A 22,615-nucleotide genomic window follows, 5' to 3' on the forward strand; every position below is an offset into this window, starting at 1 on the left:
GTCAATGGGAGTGCTTCCGAAATGCTGTGGATCAAAACACACAGCTGATGGCGTGGCGGACCCTCGCTGCAGAGTTCAATGGAAGAGCAGGCACTCGAAGCAGAGGCATTGGTGCAGCTGGTGCTGTATGCTCTGGCTGTGCCGGTGCTGGCTCATTTTGGGGACCTCACCTGCCCCAACCACAGGGATTTAACTGGCATGGGGTTAAATCTGAGGGGGACAAGCTGCAAAGTCAGGAACACAGCGCAACATGCATTTATGGCTGCTAAATGAGGGTGGAAAAGAAGATGTTTTGCAGTTTAATTTGCTGATTTGAGGTAGGTGGTATTTGATTAGGAATGGCAGGCAGAACAAGACTTATGGCAAGAAAACAAGTGGTATATCGTTCAGAGTTATAATAGTCAAGGAAGCAGGTATAAGTCTCTGTAATTGCATTAACATTAACATGTTTTCTATCGTGAAGGTCTATCTATCAAGTGGGACATACAGCACTCAGAACAAATGCTTTTGGAGAGCAATAAAATACAGCCTGTTGCAGGGGCTCAAAGCACAGAAAACGGAGGAAGAACAGATCTTGCAAGTTTAATTAACCTTTCCTGCTGCAACAAGAATGTCAAACAACTTCAGTGTCACTGATATGCTAACAGAGGAAAAAATAAACATTGATACAAGAATGAAATACAGCAAAAGTCAACCTTCCCTGACAACTTCCAGGAATACTGAAAGAAGCTGACAACAGAGGCAGCACTGGGTTATCTACAATGAACAGGCAAATTTGAATTTCTTTTTTTCTTTTTTTCCTCATTTTTCTTTTCTACTATGCAAAGACGCAGATAACTGGGTTTAAAGGAGTCACACCATTAGAGCCAGATTGTGATCTCCAGGGCATGCATCATGACAGAGCATGTCACTGTGTGGAGACAGCACATCCAACCACCCGTATCGCATCCTTCTTCTCTAGGTGCCCTCCCCGACCCGCCAAAAGCAACCTGAAAAGCTCTGCTCTACATAATAGTTGTATTTCAATAACACTTCTCAGCTCTAAAAAGAAAAATGATCAAGGAAAAAGACTTTCTTTCAGTTTCAAATATTTGTATAAGACGTTTACAGTAAGTTACTTTCCCTAAAAAAAGTCGTTGCTCTGCGAAGCTCCACAGCCTAGCTTACAGAAGGCAGATTTTTTGTAAGAGATCTGCAAACACACTCCTTGAAAACTGAAAACACACTCCTTGAAAACTGAATACTTATCAACCAGTAACTCATCTTCCTCAAGACAAGGATGATATTTCAGTCAATTATCTTTAAAACCAGTAACCAGCAGCGGTGGCAGGCTAGCACCTCTCCATGGGGAGCTCCTCTGCTCACATGAAGAAAAGCATTAGCCACAGTATCAGCTTTTGTGTAGGATCTGCTGTCCTCCAGCTATGGGATCCAGACTGGTAAATTCATTACAGCAATTAGATTATAACTTAATGTATGCTATGGTGGGAGTATAACAAAGGCTTGATTTACTGCCTTGAAGGAAGGCAGGTTTGGCTGTAGGCTGAGCAAAACTGTACAACTGATAAGGCTTTTCATTTACTGTCCACATGGGAGAAATCAGGAGAAACATGCATTGTTTGATGAACAAAAAAAGAAATTTTCAAATCTTTTAATTAAAAAAAAAGAGTTTGAATTAACCCCAGATTCTTTTCTAACATGAAAGATTTCACTTTGTTCTTGCTACTTCGCTCCTTTTTAATGTTTTCTCATTTTATATTTTAAAAGGAGACGTGTTCATTTGAAATGCAAGCCCCAAAAGTTCTGATTTCTAAATGAAATGTCTTTTAGGAATATTTCCAATTCCTATAAATGCTTAAGGAAAAAAAAAAAAAAAATTCAATCCAGTTTTGCCAGGAAGGTTAGTTCCCAAACTCTTTTTCAGTGGCAAATTTACTATAAACCAAAAACATTCTTCCCATCTCTGGAGTCCAGCCCAATCTTCTCTGCTGACAGAAGTCAGGCCCTCAGGAGCGTTTAGGAGAGAAAACAATGAATTTCTCTCCATGTGTTCCATAAGGAACGACACTATAAAGCTCCTGAAGATGGTAACAGGGCAGCAACAAAAAAAGATTTTTACAATGGTGGGGAGGTCTCCTCACACCTGCAATGTGGGATATATAACCTCCAGCCCTTTCAGAAAACACCAAACAGAAACTAAGGACCAAACCAACAGCCCATACCTCTACAACCCCAATCTGTGGCTCTTGTTCACCTTTATGCAAGTAAATCCACACTAACTCAGAATAGGTAAAACTTTTCCCCCGCAAGCTTGATTCATCTCCTAGAAGCATTTAATTTGCTTTTATAATCTCCTAGAAGCATTTAATTTGCATTTAATTTGCAAGATGGGGCTGTTTCCAGCAGAAATTTGGGGACAGGCAGATACTTTTATCAGGATTAGAGGTACACACATCTACTTAACACAGAAGGCCTATGAAGTTTTACATTTTTATGTGCCCAGATCAATGGCTCTGATTGCAGTGCAAGAAGAGCATGTGTAGTAAGTCTTTGTGTGAACAGGCTCCAGCAGTGTTAAATCCCAAGTTTCTAGGCTGTGCAACCAGTGGCTCCTCTTGAAAGCAGTCCTTAATTGCTTGCAATCAATTAACATTTATTAACACAAGCTGGGGCAACACATACGGAATAAATCCCGAGTTGTAACCACCAGAATACCTACTTCATCCTCACAGCCACAAGAAAGCAAATGAGCTGTCTGGAAGTGTTTTCTGCACGTTACCATGCCAATGTCCTTCCAGCTACGCACTTTTATTCCAACTGCTCTGATTCTCAATTAATATACACCATTCAGACAGGTTTTATTTCAAATCACAACCTTTTTAAGATGTGCTGTTTGTAGAAGCAAGTAATTTTAAAAATACCCCCCAAAATGACTTTCTCACAAAATATTTACTGCATATTGCATTTGATACAATAAAACCTCCTGAAAGCAGGCAGTCTGCTTACCATAAAATGTCAGTTGTCCTCGTGCCACATTTTTCCCTCGCACGTTTTCAGCTACACACTCATAGAGTCCAGCATCTTCCTGCTGAAAATTTGGGATTTCAAGAAGTCCACTTGATCTGTGCCTCCTGGCTTTTCTGGGTATCTGTTTCCCATCCGCTCTCCTCCAACTAATTGTTGGAACTGGGCTAAATAAGAAAAATAAAGCAAAATAAGACTCCCAGAAAAAGCTATGGGTCTTATCCTGATAAGCTCTTGTTGGAACAACTTAACACCTATGGTGTATTGCACACATAGTCTTAAAAGCAGAAGACTATATTATTAAAATAGCAATAAATATTATTAAATTTACTAATACTTAATATGAAAGTATTATTAAAATGATGTTTTGACAAAGTGGAATTTGGGGTTCTGCTGTGGCAATACATCCACTTTCCTACCAGTCCCACATTTTTATTTTGGAAGTATTGCCAGAGTTAACTCTAGAAAGAAGAGACACGTTTTAAGTGTGGCATGAAATCTCAAAACAGGAGAAGCACAAACACATCTTTACAAAGTAAGTTATGTCTTCGCTCTTCCTTGGGAGAGGAAGTCTATAGTTTTGGCAAGCAAAGCCCCTGTTTCCCAAGCCCTCTGTTACAAACGCACTCCTGCTGAGGAAAGTGAATGGTTAGGAAATCCTGCAAACTCTACAACACAGCACTATGAAAGTGAGAAGCTGGAGGAATAATAATAATGGATCAAAACTTACTTCCCCAAGGCAAAGCACTCCAGTTTCACCGTTGTTCCTTTTGCAGATGGAACCGTTTCTGGGAACTGCACTTCTATTTTCGGCTCATACTCCCCCATCACCCCTGTGAACATAAAATAGATGCTAAAGCTTGGTTGAATTTTTGCAATAAATTCGCAAGTGTTCCCGTGCTAGCACAGAGCTGTTCTATACATCATTACTTGCCCAATTAATCCATTCATTTTAAACATGGCCTGTTTCTAACAGCCGTGTAGTGTGGGCTCTTTTCACATTTACTGCCAGAGGAAAATCTGAACCAGCGCTCCACACCATCTGCCAAAGATTAAAATTTCTTCATGGCTCTGTTACTTTTTGGTTTTGAATATTCAGGATTGTTGCAGGTAACTTGTGAAATAAGGAAAGCAATAATAAGGGAGGTTCTCCACCTTCTAGAAAACAAAATGCGGAACAAATAGCCATTAGAAAAAGTTTTAAAAGCACTGGAGCTAATCGAGGCTTCTATTAACTTCAAGGATTTAGATACGCAGAGATCACACTCTTTGGGTAATTTCTTTATTTTTACTGCTCCAATAAATCATGTATCATAGCAGCCTCTTCATGGAATTGTGTTTAAAAACTTGTGCACATAAAAAGGCCATTATATTTACGATAAATGGCTACATTTCTAGTCACTGCACTGTCTTAAAACCAGCACATACAATTTCACCAATAGTGATTATCAGCTAATTGATGATTGCAGTTTAAATCTTAACTGTGCGGCACTTCCTGGATGTTGGCCAAGTGCGGGGCAGGCAACTAGTGCACAGAATGCAAGCCAGGAGTGGTGCTGGATCAGACCAGAGGAATGCCAACAGAATGCGCAAATACAGGAATGAGAGAGTGCAGGTAACACAGAAATGTGAGAGCATGATTTCGCAGAGAGATTCAGGTATGTCCAGGCTGCTTATGACTGCAATGCTCTGTTTTGCCCACCTGCTTTGCAAAGAGGATGCAAGAAAAGCCTTTTTTTCTTTACTTTTTCACAGTTAAGAGTTTTAAAGTTGAAAATGCTCAGTATGAGGCTTACATCAAGTCTACCTTTACTTGCTGACCTGTGTATTACCTGTTCTGGTGCAACAGCAGGTTACATCATCTTCCAACCCTCAATTGCAAATAAGCACTGCTGCTACATTATATAAAGAGGAGCTGCTGCACATCATCAGTCATCAAAATTAAATGCATTTATTAATAATACGAACACTCTTTCCACAGTCATGTCCTGGCCAGCACATACAGCAGGAAACACACGAGTCTGCGTCAACGCTCCAGCATTCACATATTGTACAAACAAGAATTCTGGGGCATGCTGCTCTTTAGCCCTCTGGACATTAATACTGCAGCACTGAAGGGCTGGAAATGTCTATTACAGTTAACATCATGGAAAATGCTCTCTGTTCTCCTGGTTGTGACACACTAAATATTTGCAAACTTACCTAGATTTCTCCAGACTCCATGCTAAACACTTGCTGGGTGAGGTTCAGCCAAGAGCAGGTACTGCCCAGTGGTGCCCAAGGGCAAGGCTGGGTGTAACATTTGGGAGCAGCAGCACTGTGTTGCCAATACTAGAACTTATTGGGACCTTTTCCCAGAATAGCATTTCCATGTTCTGCAATGAAGACTGCAAATTTGGCAGAGGAAGATCTGAAGATATGCTTTGCATGAAAGTCTGACTAGATGCAGGCAGCTGTCTCACTGTGGAAGATGCTGGCTTTCAGGCTGGAGACTTACCTGAAGAAACTAAGGTCTCCATTACCTTCTGATGGCTGACCATCAGAGGTGAAGAGCTCCTTGATGCCTGTGTGACCAGCCACAACCTGCCCCATTACAACCCAGGCATGCGAGCAGGAGATGAGGAGGAGGATGTAGCTCCCTCCAAAAGCTCCACAGGCTCTGCTGGCAGCCAGCTGGAGTGTGGGAAACAACACAGTGACCAAATAACATGGGAGAAAGGGAGCCGGGGCAAGAAGCCACCTTGCTTCTGTCAAGTAGCTCACTGATGGGCCAGCTACCAACCAGTCCTCAACAAGCAAAATTCATGAGAACAGTCCCATCTTCATGGCACATCAGATGTTTTATGTGTTTCCATTTCAGAGGCTTTCCTATTTTTTCTTCCGATTTCAAGGCTTAAAAACATGCTTTTGGATGAAAGTCCCAGGAATTCAGAAGCAAGCTAATTTGTCTGAGGAGATGATACGCATTTCCTGACAACACCTGTGAAATGTTAAAGTTTAATTGGCCCACACAGCTGCTGCTGATGGTAATTTTATTCCAGGACTATTTCAGTTCTTTCCTACTATTACTGTTTTAATGCTGATGTAAAAAATCCTAAGTGCATTTTAAAGAGAAGAAGTAAAGTACTGCAAGAGCAGCAGCTCTCAACACCTGGGTGCTCATAACAGGCTTTGCCTGGTGTTTGCTGCAGGGTTGGGGTAGCCCAAAGGTCCCCAAAAGTGCCGCAGTAGCAGTGGGGACAGCCCCCTGGGGTACCCACTGCCTGTTCAGAGGAGAACAATGCTAAGACTCCATGTTTGTATTAAACAGAGGAGACAGTATTGCAGGTTTGTTCCCTTTCCTCTTCCAGTCCATACCCCTCAGCAAGCTGCCAGGTGGCTTCTCTGGCATTCAAACTTAAATCTTCTGAGATGCAGTAAGTGCTACAATCCTAATGGACAACTTCCGGCTTATAGGATCATTCTCATTCTTTGGTGCCATATACGTTTAACTATTTATTATATTTTCCAACATGGAAATATCTCAGAGAGCCCTTTCTCCACAATGGGATATACCAGCTGGTAATACCAGGACTAACTGTCATACTTCAGAACCCAAGCTGAAACCAAACATTGACACCTTGAAGAAAGCTATATCTTCCCTTATTTATTCCTTTTATAAACTAGCACTTACAAAGGGAGAGCTGCTTGCCATTCCCAAAGACATGTGCTGGAATATGGGTGCGCATTTCAGGAGGACAGGTCCCAAACTAAGTATGTGCAGTTTCGGGCACTGCTGCACTTACACGATACTGTATTTAAATATTTTATCCACCTGCACTGCAAGCATCCTCACTGCTACAGATCCATACAGCTACATGAAACTATTTAAACAGGGGGTGACTGCATGCGGTTGTGGGAGAGAATTAAGAGGGACAGAGGAAAAACATCTTTTTCCCAGCACACACTGTACTTAGTACACTGTATTTATCATCATCAGATAACCTCTGCCCATAGAAGCAGAGCTTGAGCTCATGCTGACTGTGACAGCTGCCTTGGCACGGTCTGTTCCTACCACCATCCTGTAACCCTCTATGATATTTACCTCTCCAAGGAGGAAAAACTGTCTGAGGATAACTAATGGGATAAGAGGCACCTTCTGCTTCCACAGCACAGAGACAGGGAAGGAACCTGAATTCTGTCAACAGGAGCATGTACCACTGGTTACGAAAATCTGCTGCAAACATCAGGAGATCTATAACTCTGAAGCCTTGCAGCTGAAAACAAGCAAAAAAAGGGAGCACAAAAGGCCCAGGTGGGTAAAGCAATCTGCCTACAGGATCTGATTTGATTCCCTACACCCGTATCTTTTCCTTTTACAGATTACACAGCTCAAAAGCCTGCCACCGTAAAGCAAGCAGCGCTTCACAAAAACATGCTGAAAAGCTGTTTTCCAGGATGATTACATTCCAGTCAAATAACCACAACAAAGATGACAGGTATTCAACATAAAAAGCCTAAATGATTCATGACAGTCTAGAAAAATTACTGCCATAATTTGATGAAGAAATGTGAAAAGAAACCTCGGGGTTCTTGCAGATGTCTTGCCCACCCAGCATGGCAGTGGCGAGTGCTCTGGGCAAACGGGGACTGATTTTTAGTTCAATAAGCAGGTTGAACACTGGCTACAGCAAGAATACCCACCACGTAATTCATACGCCTGTCTGTTAAAACCATTGGAATTCTTGATATCAAACAGCATAGGGCCAGCCAAACTGTGAGCATCTGAACTCTGTTTTCTTCCTACAGCTCTGGAATTCGGAGTTTTTGAAGTTTTTTGAGTGAGAGATTATCATCAGCACAAAAGGAAAGAGCTCTTTTTCTCTCTTCGACTCAGTATGAAATAATTTAAAAAACCAAATACAGGCACTATTCTTAGTTTTATGTGACCAGCATTCCTTTCAGATAATATCTTACTCCACCATTTGCTTCTTTCACAGTAATGGGGCTATGTATTAACTCCAGGGACCCACAATTAATTCTGCTTGACAGCAAAAATGTTTTGCAGTTTAAAAATAACTTTGATTTTTGAGAAAACCAGAAATTTCAAAAGGAGATTGTTGTAAGTTACCTGATTTCGTTTGGAATTCACAAAAAGTATTTCAACATGAAGGCAAGAGTTTAGAAACTTCCAGCCACAGACCATTTTATGAAGGCTGCATTGGTGGAGTGCAGACTGTCCCAGATGGGACTCCAGCCCTACAGCCTAGGGCTGAGAGGACTCAGAGCTGCAGCAACCTCCCCATAACACAGGATCTGCCAGGGACAAGGACCCCCCCATCCCACCTCCTGAGCTGCACGAGGGCCCTGCAGACATGATACCTTGCTGCCTGCCCAGGCGGCTGCCAGAGGGGCAGCTCAGTACATTAACTGGGAGAGGTACATTATGCATTTTTTCCCACTTAACTCACTAATTGAAATTAAATGAAACTGAAACATTAATTGCTGATGAGCTAGCCTCTGAGCCTACTAATTTAATGATAGAGTGTTGTAAAGAAAATAGATGTCATATATATTAAGATATGCTGGACATGTCAGATATGAAGATAAAAGATAAGCAAGACACATTCGCCAATGTGCCTCCCATTCTACTCCTGTTGTTTGCGCTTCTAAAGCAACATATATAATTTCTCTTTTCAAGTGTGATAGCATGTTATATTTTGATTTTACAGGGTTACTCTATGGGGAACGAAAAATGGAGACCTGCTGATTTTTAAAATGAAGCTTGTCTGTAATACTGGCGCATTCGTATTTTAAAATACATATTTAGCCCATATTCAGCTTTTGAGTACAGCCATCTTTGGCTCTATGGATACAACAGCACCTTTCTTGTTTAACTCAGGAATGCATTCCCCAACCCCTCAGAGGTTCAATTAAAGTTTCATATCTTTAATAAACAGCAGAGTGCACTTCAAAAGGATCAGAGAACATTTCTGTGAATTACCTCAGGAAGGCAATCGGTCCCTGTAAATAAAGCAGAGCGCACGGAGGAGCGATGCACTGGGGTAAAGCCCTTGGCAAGGCACTTTACAATCAGGCTGCCTAGCAATCATCCCAGCATCAGCCCCACCGCAGAACAAGAGCAGACATTGAGCTTGATTGTGATAAATGGAAGCACTTTCAGCTAGGTAAGGTTTGCATAAAAGTCCTGTTAATGTAATACTTAAAAATTTTTCTTTTTGAAACACTGAAAACGTTGGTATGAGACAAATTAAATATTCCTCTTTATCTTTCACACATCAGATGACTTATTCTGGACTCAGAGGGACAGATTTACTGCCACTGTGTTTATAGACACGAAACCTGTCCTGTAACAGAGAGCAGATCTGGCACAGCCCTGGATAAGCAGCTCTCATCAGCCCTCCCAGCCTAACTGTGGCACTTTCCCATTATCAATATGTCCAAACTCCCTGCCCGCAGGAACTGTGTTAATGTGAAGGGAATGGCTATGGGCAGGAGGCTGGCAGCAACAAGCCTGTATTTAACAAGCAAGGAATTTTTGTCAAATACCACTAGGTGACAATGGCTCTTCTTCTAGAAGACGTTTCTAATAATGCATTTCTATTTCTGGCACAAATGTCCTGACTGTTATCCTTTAAACAGACAAATTTTAATTAATTTTAATTGCAAATTAGCATACAAATTTATTTTTCTTATCTACTCAAAAATGACAACGATACAAATCAACTGTCTGGATAAATTTAGAAATCCTCTTTTGGTTTCTTCTTGCTTTTTTATATTATTCCACAGGCAACTAAAAATAGCACTAATTCTGCTGGGAAATACAGCCCAAGCTAGCAGTTACCGAAACAACAAAGTGCCTTTGTTCTCTTTTGGGCTGCATAAAATGAGCAAAACTAGCATATCCAAACTCTAAAATCTATTTTGTTTCCTGTCTTTGGCCAAGTGTCACCAGGTTTTTCTTTTATAATTATTGCCTGAGACTGAAAGTTGTTCCAGCGGCGGGAAGAGCAACTTTGGCCACAGCATCATAAACTCCACCACTGTCTGTGACTTTGAACCACAGCTAAAGTAGGGCTCTCCAGCCTCACTGAATCCCTCCACAGGGAAAAATATCTCTGATACAAATATTTCAGGCCATTTCTTAATGTCTGGGTGACAGCCAGTCAGGGAAAACAAAACAAACTCCCCAACCCCAACCCCCAGTTCCCGTCCTCTAAGTCCTACCGTCGTTCCTGAGGATAAGCGGGGTGGGGGGACCCAGGACCCTGCTGTTGGTCACCGTGTTCGTCACCACACACGTGTAGTTGCCCACATCTGAAGCTTCCACCTTCGCGATGTACAAATTCCCAGTCTCTTGCGAAACAAAACGGCGATTGTCCTGGTGTACGAAGGTTGGGTACTCATTGAAGATCCACGCGTAGGTGAGCTCTGGAAGCACAAGGTACCACCGGCCTTAGTGACAGGACACACGTTCTCATGGGGCACAGGCTAGCACTGGACTTCTTCCCAAGTCAGAGCTGAAGCCCTGAAAATTAGTTTCTCCCTGTCCCCTATGGTTAGGAAAATGGGATATATCACAGTCCATAAAATGATAACAAGGCAAACGTTTTGCAAGTTCTTATCTTTATGGCTACAAATATAAATTTCCAACCATGACACTTCCGAGCTGACAGACAGATCTAATATTCTTGTTGCTCCTTCAAGTTCTTCCAGCTCAGAATAGAAAACATTTTACAAGAATCTCACCTTTTTGTCATGAACATTTCAGCCTGACTCACGACTTTTCTTTTATTCTTTCTTAATAATTCTTTTTCCTTTAAACACAGTTTGGAGGAGAATCTGCCAAGTGTGTTACCACACACTCTACGCTTTATTCCTTTGGAATTTCTGAATCAGCAAAAAATTGAACACTAAATTAAGCAGCTGTAATCTTCTATATGACTGGTTAGACAGTACTCTGTGTTTTATAAGGCATCTTTCTAAGTTATTTGAGCAATAACAAAACAAGTGAGATGCTGCAAGTGGTTGCAGAGTTTGTAAGTGAGGCTAATGCAAAACAACCCTATTATATTTGCCTATGACTAATGCCCAAACACCCTGAAAATCCTTGAAGAACTAAAGTGAACACAAGATTGCTGTAGTTTTCTAAGGGAACACTAATTATACTAAAAAGTGCATTCTTATTTTAATACTCTAATGAGTCATAACTGTAATTGACCTCAACTACCATTAGGTACTTTGGAAAATATATTCTGCCCTCATGTTCCAGTATTTACATATGTAAGAGGCTGAATGCAGATTGTTGGCTTTTATTTATTTATTTTCAACAACAGGATTATAAAATGCCTGCTTAGACTTTTAGGAAGATATGATAATTATGTTTATGTGGGAATATCTAATCATCATATTTACACATGTGCATCTAATTATAAGTAACCTCATGCTGATGTCAAGAGGATACTCAGAGTAAACAAGGTACCACTTCTCAGTTGGCTTATTATTTTCTGCAAGTAGTTAAGTTGGTTGTTTGCTTTTTTTTATTTACTCTTGGTGAACAATTATCTTGCTCCTCCAGCAGCATTCAGCAATAGGCAAATAAACACCATGGCCCTGCAATGCACAGAGGCATTTAAATTTGAGTGAATCTTCATACAGCAAGTTTCCACCAAAGCCCCCTGAGCTCTGCAGCAGGACATAATTTTGTGTTGATTGTGGGATGGTGAATTGACTACATGTTCCTCAACAAAACCCATGGAAAAGGGAGGGTCTTTTTGGATCAACAATTCCTGTCCCACCCTATCTTTCCCAGGAAGTTACATAGTCCCATTCATAAATATACTTGAGAAGCAGCAAGTTTTTGCCTCCTACTTTTCTGTTGTAAGTTGGTATTACTTGAATTGCTAAGAACCCTCTAATTTTCAGGTTAAATATTTCCATTACTAGTCTATAGCTATGTGCTTCTGGGCTAATGATGCCTTTAGCTTTAAGAGTTCCTGCCTCTTTGCTGGTGAGAGCCATCAAGAGCCCTTCTGCCTTCATTTTCAAGACAGGCTTTCCAATCTTATAATTGTTGTAGTAGCTTTTCCTAGCCTCTGCCTTAGTTAAAAGGCTTAAATATTTGTGTCATTTGAGCTGAGCGCCATGTGGAAACCTTGGTTAAGCAGGTCACAGGAGAGCAGAAGGCAAATGTAAAGTTGTGCATATAGTAAAGAGGTCTGATCAAAGAGAGCACCAAATAGTGATGATCTGGGATTCCTCCACAGAGATGAACCCAATGCATGGGAAACAAAAAGGCACCTATTTCCAGATTGCAAAACACCAGAATCTCCTCAAAAGTCATCTTCAAATGCTATTAATTTGACAACATAGAATCTGACGCTACAGCTTTGTCTTCCTTTCATTACAACAAATCACTGTCCAGAAAAATACAACTGCCCAACTTACACAGAATTAGATAGCAGGAGCACTCCATTATTGCTATATAATATTTAAAACAATTCTCTGGATAGTTCTCTCTCTCAAATAACATGGGACTAATGGAATATAGAGCACAGGGAATAACATAGACTGGAACATCTATAAGTGCTTTTGCTTGTGTAGCAACATGTAAATAAATACTATATCAAACTCACTTTGATTTCCTTAGAGATCCTAGTGCAATATTTATGGCTTTTCAAACTTGACAGATTTCTTTTGATAAGGTTTCTCATACTAATTGCTATGGAAGTGATAGACGGTTCACATCCCATAGGCAATTTGTAACAACTGTGTAAACAGACACTCAAAATACAGCCTGAGATGGCTCCTGGTGACTGCATGTGATTGAAACGTTTACTGAAGCTACAGACAGAGCCTTCCAGTACAAAGAATGAGCAGGAACAGGCAATTCGTGGTTCTCTAATTGCACATTAGACTCTAAATCCTCAAAGAATTTATTACAAACTTCTCCTTTCTAGTTTGGGGCCCTTTGTAATTTTGCCTAATTTACAACGCTTTCAATTTCCCCTTTAAAGCATGTTCAAGTAGGTCTCTCAAACAGAGAATATTATCTGAAGATTTCTGACCCATATTTGCCGTTTTTAAAGACAAGCAGAAACATGCTGCAATCCCACTGTCAGCAGTAGAGCACCAGCCTGGTTTTCAACTGCAAAAACCTCTGTCGTACTTTGGTACTGCACTTCTCTTCATTGCCCTGATGGACTGGATTTCCATGATAGACCAGAATGAGATGGAGGCTTTTGGGTGGCAAATCTTCACTTCTGTAATGATTATCAGCAAGGACAGGAGATGAAGAAGTTACTTGTATGTTTTTGGTACAGATGGTCTATGCATCCTGGCTTGAGCCATCACCAGACTGAAGACATTCAACCCTGAAACTTTTCTTACTCTGCTAAGTGAAGAGCCTTTTTCATCTATGCAAATTCATTCTGATGGGTTACACACACTTGAGTACTTGAAATACCCACACTGCCACCATAGGCACATGCTAGAAGAAGGAAAGTGGATTGTAGGTTTCTGTGCATAAGCTTACAAATTGCTAAGTATTTGTTCTACTGGTCCACAGCAAAGACAAGAGGGACAGGGAAGAGCATCCTAAATTAGTTAACATCACTCACCTACTGCAAAGGAATCAATGGAAAATTTGGGCTCATGAAGAGCAGTGGAGGTAACAGGCGTGTTAGCAGAAGCTTGATTTGACTTTGAAGGACAATGGAAACAACTGGCACAAACGTATAGAGCTGCAAATCACTCCCAGACCAGATATGTGGCAGGAAAGTCCACTGCACACCAGCAGAACACCAACTTCTTCTCTATGTTCCATCCCCTGCCACTGCGGAAGAGGCTTTCAGGAGAAGCTCAATTGTACAGAGGTAACACAGCACACTTGCCGTTAATATTTATGTCTCTGTGCTAGTGACAGGCAGGAGAACATGCTAGGCAGTACATGGCAGAAGGTTATGCGCCTCTAACATCCATCTACGCAACATCAGGCAGGAACAGTCTTGATTCAAAGCTCCATGGACACCCTTTTATTTGAGTTCCTATTTGCAAAATTGTTTTACTTAAACATGTGTGGCAGCAATACCAAAAAAGAAGCCAGAAGCCTTTTTTTCTTCACTCCTTTCACCCTCCTCAGAGACTCTCTCACACCAGGTGCTCCCCCCATGCTCTACAATGAACCCCAATGCTCAGGCTACCTCTGGGTTTCAGGACCAAGTGTACTAACCACAAATACATACCCTGTATCATGTAAAAGTGTCAGTGAATATTTAAATATAGAACCCAAGGTTTCTGCCACTATTTCATGGCTAATTACCATGGTTTAAGAAAATTTAGAGCAGTCAGCAGTTGCTGTCAACTTTAGCAATTAAAAAGGAAATCAATGATTCAAACCACTTGAATATAGATTTAGGACATTTAAGATATGCCTTTTCAATTTTATTATTGGACTGCAGACACTCTTTTTTTACACACACACACACACACACACCCCCCCCCCCCCCCAAGAAAAAATGTCCTCATCTGCTTGCCAGGGCACCAGCAGAGAGACCTGGAAGCCCCATGCCGTACAATGGCTGCCCTTCTGGAGAAGCTGAGTCCGCTGGGGTGTTGATGCAGAGCCCAGAGTCTTTGCTCACCCTGGGGAAAATGAGACACGCAAAGTAGGAGAAGTTGCATCACTTTGCCTTGCTGCATGGGTTTTGTCTGGGGTTTTCTTGTTTGGTTTTGTTTGATTTGCTTCGCAAAGCATGCAGCCCTCCTGGGTCTGCCGTTCCTGATCACGTTCAGACCTCATCATTTTTCTAACACGTGATTATAAACGATTAAAGCATAAGTCTCTCCCGTGCTGCCCACACAACACTCTGCTCGAGACAAGAAACAAAGCTAAAGACACTGTAAATTGTAAACTTTCTTTAAATGATAGCAAGTGCAAAAGAAAAAAGGGCTACTGAAAGCTGAACAGAAATACTGCTATGAGTAATTATTATAACTAGACCATATGGTTTACCAAAATAATGTCCTCTGGTTTTCTGCCATCCTATTTTGTCTTTGTCTTGCTTTTGCCTTTTAGTACAAAAAACTCTTCTCTTGATTTTTTTTTTTTTTTAAGTCCATAAAGTCAGTGCTGCCACTTAAAAAGGTCTCTGTAGCTATTATGGGAAAAGCTATTAAAACATCAAGATTATGGTAACCATAAAGCTGAAGAGAAGAATGAAATTTTGAAATTAGTATTAGCCCCCAAATGGGGCTCATTTATCATTTTTAATAAGAACAGTGTGGTACAATACACTATTATTTTTTTAATAGGCTTTACTGAAAGTTACAGAGATTAATCCAATCTTTAATGATTCCTATAATTTTGATGTTATCACCTACTATGTCACTCGTAAGTTGGACAGGCAGGAAGTTTTTCAGTGTGAAATGAAAGATTGGCAGCATTTCCTGTAAATCTTGATGCCCCAAAATAGGCTTCCTTATGCATGGCAAGAAAGAAATATGAAATCAAGGAAACAAAGAAAATCCTCCCTTTGAAACAGTCTCAAGCAACCCAAACTGTAACTGCAGTAGGACAGTATTTTGGACTAATTTTGAGACTTAATGAAACAAAAGGTGAGGCTCATCCCAGTCTTATAAAAAAGGACCGATTTAAATCCACATACGGTGAATACAGCTCCATGAGATAGGTTTGCACTTTCCTTGACTATGCAAGTTCCATAAAATTATGATTGCCTTTTTATGTTTTCAAATGCAATTTATTCTTAGGTATGGGAAGTGCTGAAGTTCTGCTGTCTGTTTTATCCCATATCTCTGCTTTTCCCATCACAGATGGGGCCCTTCCAGATACAGCAAAGTCACATAAAGCTTTTCCTGAAGGGAAGCTATTCCCTCTGCTATTGCTTTGTAACCGATGGTAGTGAGCAACTGGATCTAGCATTTTGCTTTTATATGATTTACTACAGACACATATCTCTTGGCTCTGTGTGCATTACCATCTGAGCCTGCCATAATCTGGGTTTGCATTACAGAAACTGATGCACACACAAGCTCAGCCCTTCTTCACTTTCCAGCACTTGCTAGGAATTGCCAAACCTTCACACCTGCTATTTTATGTATTCAGATACTGTAACATCATTTTGCCATAGAAAATCCCCATCATAGCGTATATCTTCCTACCTCCTTTCCCCCCCATCCAGTTCATAAAAGGCATTCACATCGCAAATCATAAAGTCATATCCGAGCCTGGACAAGACATAATTTTCTCTTATAAAGCAATAAGATAACATTGTCCTGAATGGAGTGAGGGAAGAACCTGGCCACCTGTAGCTTCAGCCACCCGCAATGAAGCCTGGTGCAAGGCTTTACCCTGGCAGAACATGACTGTGGCACAGACCCTGGCATACACAAGTGAACGCCCCGTTATACCACCTTTGCACACTGCACCCTGATGGGCTTGAGCAGATAATGCCTGTGTCAACAGCAGTGTTGTATAAGCTTCATAAAGATCAATTTTTGGTGAATAATTTGTAGACTTCTCTTTTTTTTTGCTCTGATTGCTTGCATTCCTTGGTGTTTCAATCTCTCTTAAGTGGCACTAACTAGGTGTTTTGATGGTTACGGTAAATTTGGGCAATGATAAAGCATAACTGATTATCTGATGAGCGTCCTGTGTATTCTTTCTGTATTCTCATCTTGCTTACTAAATTTTGCTGACTGCTTGTAGGGGATATTCGTAATTTTAAATTTCACTGATTTGATTAAGCGATCAACATCTGTAGCTCCATGAATAACATAACATGAGCTGGAAAGGCGGCTAGATGAACCACAACATGCTGGCTCGGAGTGCACTGAGGAAGAGGAAAGAGGATTTTATCAGGCAAAGGCAAATCCCTGGCACTATGTACCATGTGTGTGGCCCTACCTAACCCCCATTGCTCTTCTCCACCCATACCAGTAGTTTGCTGGCAACTGCACTGCAGTTTCTGGCCATTTAACTCTTTCACGGTTTTATTTTAACAGTAAAGCTACATGAATTATGCACCATAAACATTTTTTGTGGGTCTACAGACCATTTCATTGCCCTGCTAGCACACTGGACCAATTATTATCTTCTCCTTTTACATAAATGCAGAATAATTTAAAGGAATCAACCAGGATGCAAAAATCACTTGGTAATTCTCCCCTTAACTCTGTGCTCTGCCCTCTCCATCACATAGGGCCTCCAGCTACGACACACCACAGCTCCTATGCCTCCAATGCAGGTTTTCATAAAAAGAATAATGAATAATGAACAAGATTAATCTAAAGTTAATAATACATTTTTGGGTGAACCCCCACGTATGCTAAACGTGATGATACAGTTACTGTGCAGCCTGCCAGTCAACCATTTGCATACAAAGAAATGTGCTGTCCTTGTCAGATGAGATAGAAAAAAAGCACATGCCCTTTATTTTTGCTAATACTAGTGAACTGGTTTGCAGAATTTGACTTGGAACAGTGTGAAAGCACCACAAGTCACTGTTGTCAGTGGTGATATAGTATGATGGGAATCATCATAAAGACATGATATCATGGAAGGCAATGAGCAGGCTGAAAGGTCATCTCTCCAACCTGAGACATAACTGTGACATCTCTGAGGTTTTTCCATCTTTTTCTTACAAACCCCCAATGATGACAACATACAATTTCTGATACAATCTAACAGGGCACAACACACACCAGGGGGGAAACAGGGCTGTACCACAGGCTGCAGTGCTGGCGTCTCCTGATCACACACTAACGGTAACAGCAAGTGGCCCCTTTCTACTTGGGGAGGGGTAATTGTTTTTGTAAACATAACTGTGCCCATGTGTTTGTTAGTGCTGGATACGCATGTACATGGCATGTCCATTAGCAAGTCAGAAGTGTGTAAGAATGAGGAAAGTGTACAATTCAGCCAAGTTCTGTGTCTGACTCACCCTCACAGCAATTTGCAATGCATGCAGGGCTGTGGTTGTTTCCCAGCCCCTTGACTCCATGCTCGCACAGCATGTAGAGCTTCACATATGGGTATTTAAAAAGGTGAGAGGTCTTCATTACCTGAAGTCTAATCAATAATCACCTTTATCTGCTGCATCCTCATTTTTCTGTATCTCTAAAATAGTTAAATATTTGATGGCTGTACACAGCTGACCTGGCTTATCTCTTGCTAACAGCTTCCAGCCCCAGCTGATGGCTGGCTATGCTGGCTGCTGTGGCACCAGGAACATTGACTACTGCACTGTACCGCTGAGGATTTCAACAAAATTTGAACTTACAGTTCCGTCAGGGACAAAAATCAACAGAAGCCTTTATCAACGACTGAAAGGAAAATGTGCTGAGACGGAGTTCCGTGCTGTTGTACTTACTACAGTTAAATACACAAACCTATTTAAAAAATGTCTGATGGGCAGCAGGCACCCTCCTGCAACCCCACTGATGCAGCATGCAGATTGGCAGGTTCTGGAAAAAACTATATGTTTTTTCATCTGACAAAACCCATAAACTGTCTTGTAGAAATTTACAGCTTAGCCTGGTTTTGCCTGAAAACAAAACCCACAAACCATCCTGCGTTTGGCATAAGAGCTTATGATACCTTTGGGGAACCAGGTTCAGTGTTCACTGAAACTGGTAAAACCTTGTCCAGGATTAGATTTGATGCCACTTGCTTTCACACACCTCTGGTTTAAACTAAAAGTTTTAGAGCTAGGCTTAACCCAGCAGCGACCCACAAGGCTCTGTGGGAAGGGTTGGTCCCCCCAGCCATGCCCCTTCTCTACAGAGGTGCAACCTTGAACTGCACCAACCAACAATGATGCTCCAGACACTGTAAAAGTTGGGTTGCTGGGCCTGCCAAGAGAGACACTGATCCATTGAAGAAGGGAATTACAAACTGAAAGCTTATTTCTGCTAAGAAAAATTCCTCAGGAGTTATCAGATAGGAAATCCTGGAAGGAAACACCACCCGCCATGGCGTAAGAGAGTACCACCATGGCATAAGAGGGTGGTCATGGCAGTTAATTTATGGCAAAACCAGGATTTCAGGAAAATATTATGCAATGTAATGTGCCATTAATGTAACTACAATATAACTACAATGTAACTTCATCAAACCAAACTTAAAAAAGAGCAGCAATGCAGAAAGGACTCACAAGTGGTGAATAGCAGTATATTTGCTACAACCTTTACCCCTGCTAATAACGCAACACCATCCTGGAGGCCAGAAGACACATGCTTGGTCTCCTGTGACACTGATTCAAGCCTAGATGATTTCACAGCTTTTCCCACTGAGCAATGTATAGAACTGTATGATGCTCTGTTTGTAAGTTGATTTCAGCGAGGAAATTCTGGTTAAAAAAAAAAGAATAATAGCTTCATATGGTCCACAGAGTGGCCTCAACATCTTTCCAAAGCAATACTCATCTTCACCTGACAGCCAGAAATAAAGTACCTCCATGGCAGATACTGTCAGTAGCAAACAGCAAGGAGAGAGAGGAGAGATTGGCTAGAAAAAAAAGATAAAGGGGGCTGGATTGAAGCTGCTCATTACTTACGGGCAAACATCAAATGAGAATAGATAAGCTTTAGCTGGACATACACATAAATGATGCTTACACTGTTTTTTAATTCTGCATTGTAGTTTTGCTGTGTGAGATTCAGTCGTTGCTTGTATTTTCCAGGTTTGTCCTACATAAAGTGCTACACACATCACCTTAAGGAATAACTCACAGATTTAATCCATCAGTTTGTTTTCTGTTTAAAGTCAGAGAGAGTTAGCCTAAAAATCTTTTTTTTTTTTTTTTTTTTTTTTGTGCACTTGCTTCAGTAAAGCTGAAGGTCCCTGGGCTTGTTTTAAAACATATTTCAATGTGACCTAGCTAATCCTTTAATACCAGCTTTCACTACCTTTGATCAGCCTCTTACTGCAGCTATAAGAGATTAGATCAAACCTTTAAAAAAAGAAAGTTGGTTGCAGAGAATTTTCTTACTGCAGTGAATTAATATGACTATCAACTCCAAGGCTGAAATATCTGGGCAAGCAGTGCAGGTGGTATGTCCTTTAGCGGAGATATCCACACAGACAGGCACTGCTACGTGATGCTATGGCACCTTCCTGTAGTACACAGGAAAAAAATCATTCTCTTCACATATTTGATAGTCTTGATATCTATCAGCTGAAAACAACATCATTGTGGCCCATTTAGACATTCCATACGTATCAGGCAACAAAAAAAGCCAAAACCAATATCCCCATTTATTTTCCAACAACAAAATATCACCCTTACAGAAAGGAGTGCTCACATAGCCAGGACTATTGACTTAAATGAAGCAGTATATGCATTCAGGGATCTGGAAATCCAAATTTGACTGTGAAAGTGGAGATACATCACTGCTGCGATTGTGTCACCAACACACTTTCTGCTATGCCTGTCTCACGGGAGCTGAAAGATCAGCTGCCCTGGATGCTTCTGAGAGCTTTTGCTGAAGAGGCTGGTTAAGGCTGGATTTGCAGGGTAAGGGTGGTTGCAACACACTTAGTGAAGCCTGGGAGCTAGACTCGGATCTCTAATTTATTTTATAAAGAGATCACATATGTTACAACTTTCCATAAATGCCTATTGACTGAATTCTGTCAGACAGCAGATTTTACTCATCTTTAGTCAGCCCCTGCCAGCTCTACCCCCTTTCAATACCATTTCAATCTTCATTTAGTGGTGACTGCAACTGAACAGGGGAATAAACCACATGACTAGCTCACAGATGATTTCTTTTTAAAGATGTCACAAGCTGTCACTGATAAATAAAAAAAACCCCATTAATGTCATGTTCCTCATTATTTCAGTATTTCCAAGGTCTTAACTGAAGAGTTGAGCCTCTTCCCCCCTAGTTCTCTGGAAGGGCAGCATGCATTACAAACCCCAGATGTCCTACTTCACTGCCTGTCCATGACAGCTTACTTGGGGCGCAAACATGTGATAGTAGGTGGCTGGTAGGGAGCTTGCAGCAGTGCTGACACTGAAGGTGATAAATGACACATGCTAGCTGAAAATTTGGGTCTTAGTGCCTGTGCCAAAGTCTGTTCTTGATTGCAACCCTATTTTGCAACTCTTGTTCACAAAACTCATCCCTACTGAAATGGAGCAGATCACGACACCAAGTCAGGTGCTCAAATTAGTGTAAATCTGAGTTTTGGCATTTGCATTATTGGAAGTATTTGTAATTTCACAAATTTCCCAACTAAAACAGCACCGCACGTTCTCTATGCTGTCAGAAATATCCAGCTGAAGCATTCCCAAATTAGGAAAGAAATTATCTTTATCCCTTATCCTCAAATACATTGATAAACTTGAGCACAAACTGAATCAGCAGTTTTAGAGAAAGGATTATGCTAGATTAATTTTAATCTAATCCTTTTCTATCTCCTGATAAGCTTTTATTTCTTGCTTTTAATAATTTAAACAGTGACTGTGGCATAGTATAAAAAATAAATGATGGGAGATGCACTTCAAGGGGAAGTTACAACTCTCAATCACTTCTTAAATAAGTTTCATATGCCTGATTTTATGTTTCACGAAACCCATTTTTGCTGAACTGTAATAATCTTCAACACCAGATGCAGAAGAATTACACTTTCCCAGAGCCAGTGAGGAAGCCCCATGTCTGACTTGCCTGCTCTCTGTAATGTTGTTATGGGAAAGACATACCTCAAGTGAATTTTGGGCTGTTGAGAAGATGATCTCTGCTGCCAGGCAGCTTAGATTTGGCTGCAGCTTTCAGGAGCATCACTAAACTTCTTATGAGCAGGGACCTCGCCTTGCAGTTATGATGCAAGGCGCTACGAATTGGCAGGTTTGGGGAAGTTGTTTTCTGGTTCTTGGCCTGAGATAAGTCACTCAGAGGCTTACTGAGTTCAAGAGCTTATGCTCTGGAAACCATTTTTAAAGTGTTGACACTTCTTTGGACATGGGAATTTGACTACTGCATGGGGACGTCTGAGTGGTAGTCAGTATTAGGAGAAAAAAATTTGTAACAGATTCAGGTATTTTTGACGCTACACTGTTTTCTGTTCTCGTGGTCTTCTCCATCTCCCACATATATCCAATATACATGCTGCATCCTCCTCCAGGGAGCAGTACCTAGACAAATTCTGTTCGAATTTTACTTTTTCCTACTCCAGGAAGGACATCTGTAAGCTGCTGAGCCCCAGCTCATAGGGAACATCAACCTGCTGTGGCATTTTCCTGTTTGCTTAGACATCAAGCCTTCCCTCTGCCATTCCCTTCATCTTGAAAGGAGAACCGTTCATGCACAACACAGTTTAACTCCAGCTCCGCAAACCAGAGAGGTCTGCAACTCCTCCTTGCGCTGCAGGTACCATGTCTGCCAACAGCAACCCCACTGCCATTGCCACATTCAAATATGTTGTAAGCATCACTGACTAGTGCTAATGCAAAGTATTTCTCCAACTCTTTCTTCTTTTTCTTTCCCAACCGCAGGGGAGGGTTTACCTGCTCATATTTTCACTCCAACCTTTGGAGTGATCCATGAAAGGCTGCTCAATGACCTTGCA

At 41.2% G+C, this 22,615-nt stretch overlaps 1 protein-coding gene across 2 annotated transcripts in view; it reads right to left on the minus strand.

Moving 5' to 3' along the window:
• Nucleotides 1-22,615, minus strand: part of CNTN4 (contactin 4) — a 332,256-nt gene that overhangs the window by 70,337 nt on the left and 239,304 nt on the right. For both annotated transcript variants that reach the window (XM_030500859.1, XM_030500858.2), the window contains exons 7-9: nucleotides 10,252-10,455; nucleotides 3,755-3,857; nucleotides 3,007-3,191 (exon numbers count right to left, since the gene is read on the minus strand). In XM_030500859.1, coding sequence (XP_030356719.1) covers nucleotides 3,007-3,191; nucleotides 3,755-3,857; nucleotides 10,252-10,455 — 492 coding nt within the window. The remainder of the gene's footprint in view (nucleotides 1-3,006; nucleotides 3,192-3,754; nucleotides 3,858-10,251; nucleotides 10,456-22,615) is intronic.

Source organism: Strigops habroptila, chromosome 11, assembly GCF_004027225.2.
Source record: "Strigops habroptila isolate Jane chromosome 11, bStrHab1.2.pri, whole genome shotgun sequence".
Taxonomy (NCBI): domain Eukaryota; kingdom Metazoa; phylum Chordata; class Aves; order Psittaciformes; family Psittacidae; genus Strigops; species Strigops habroptila.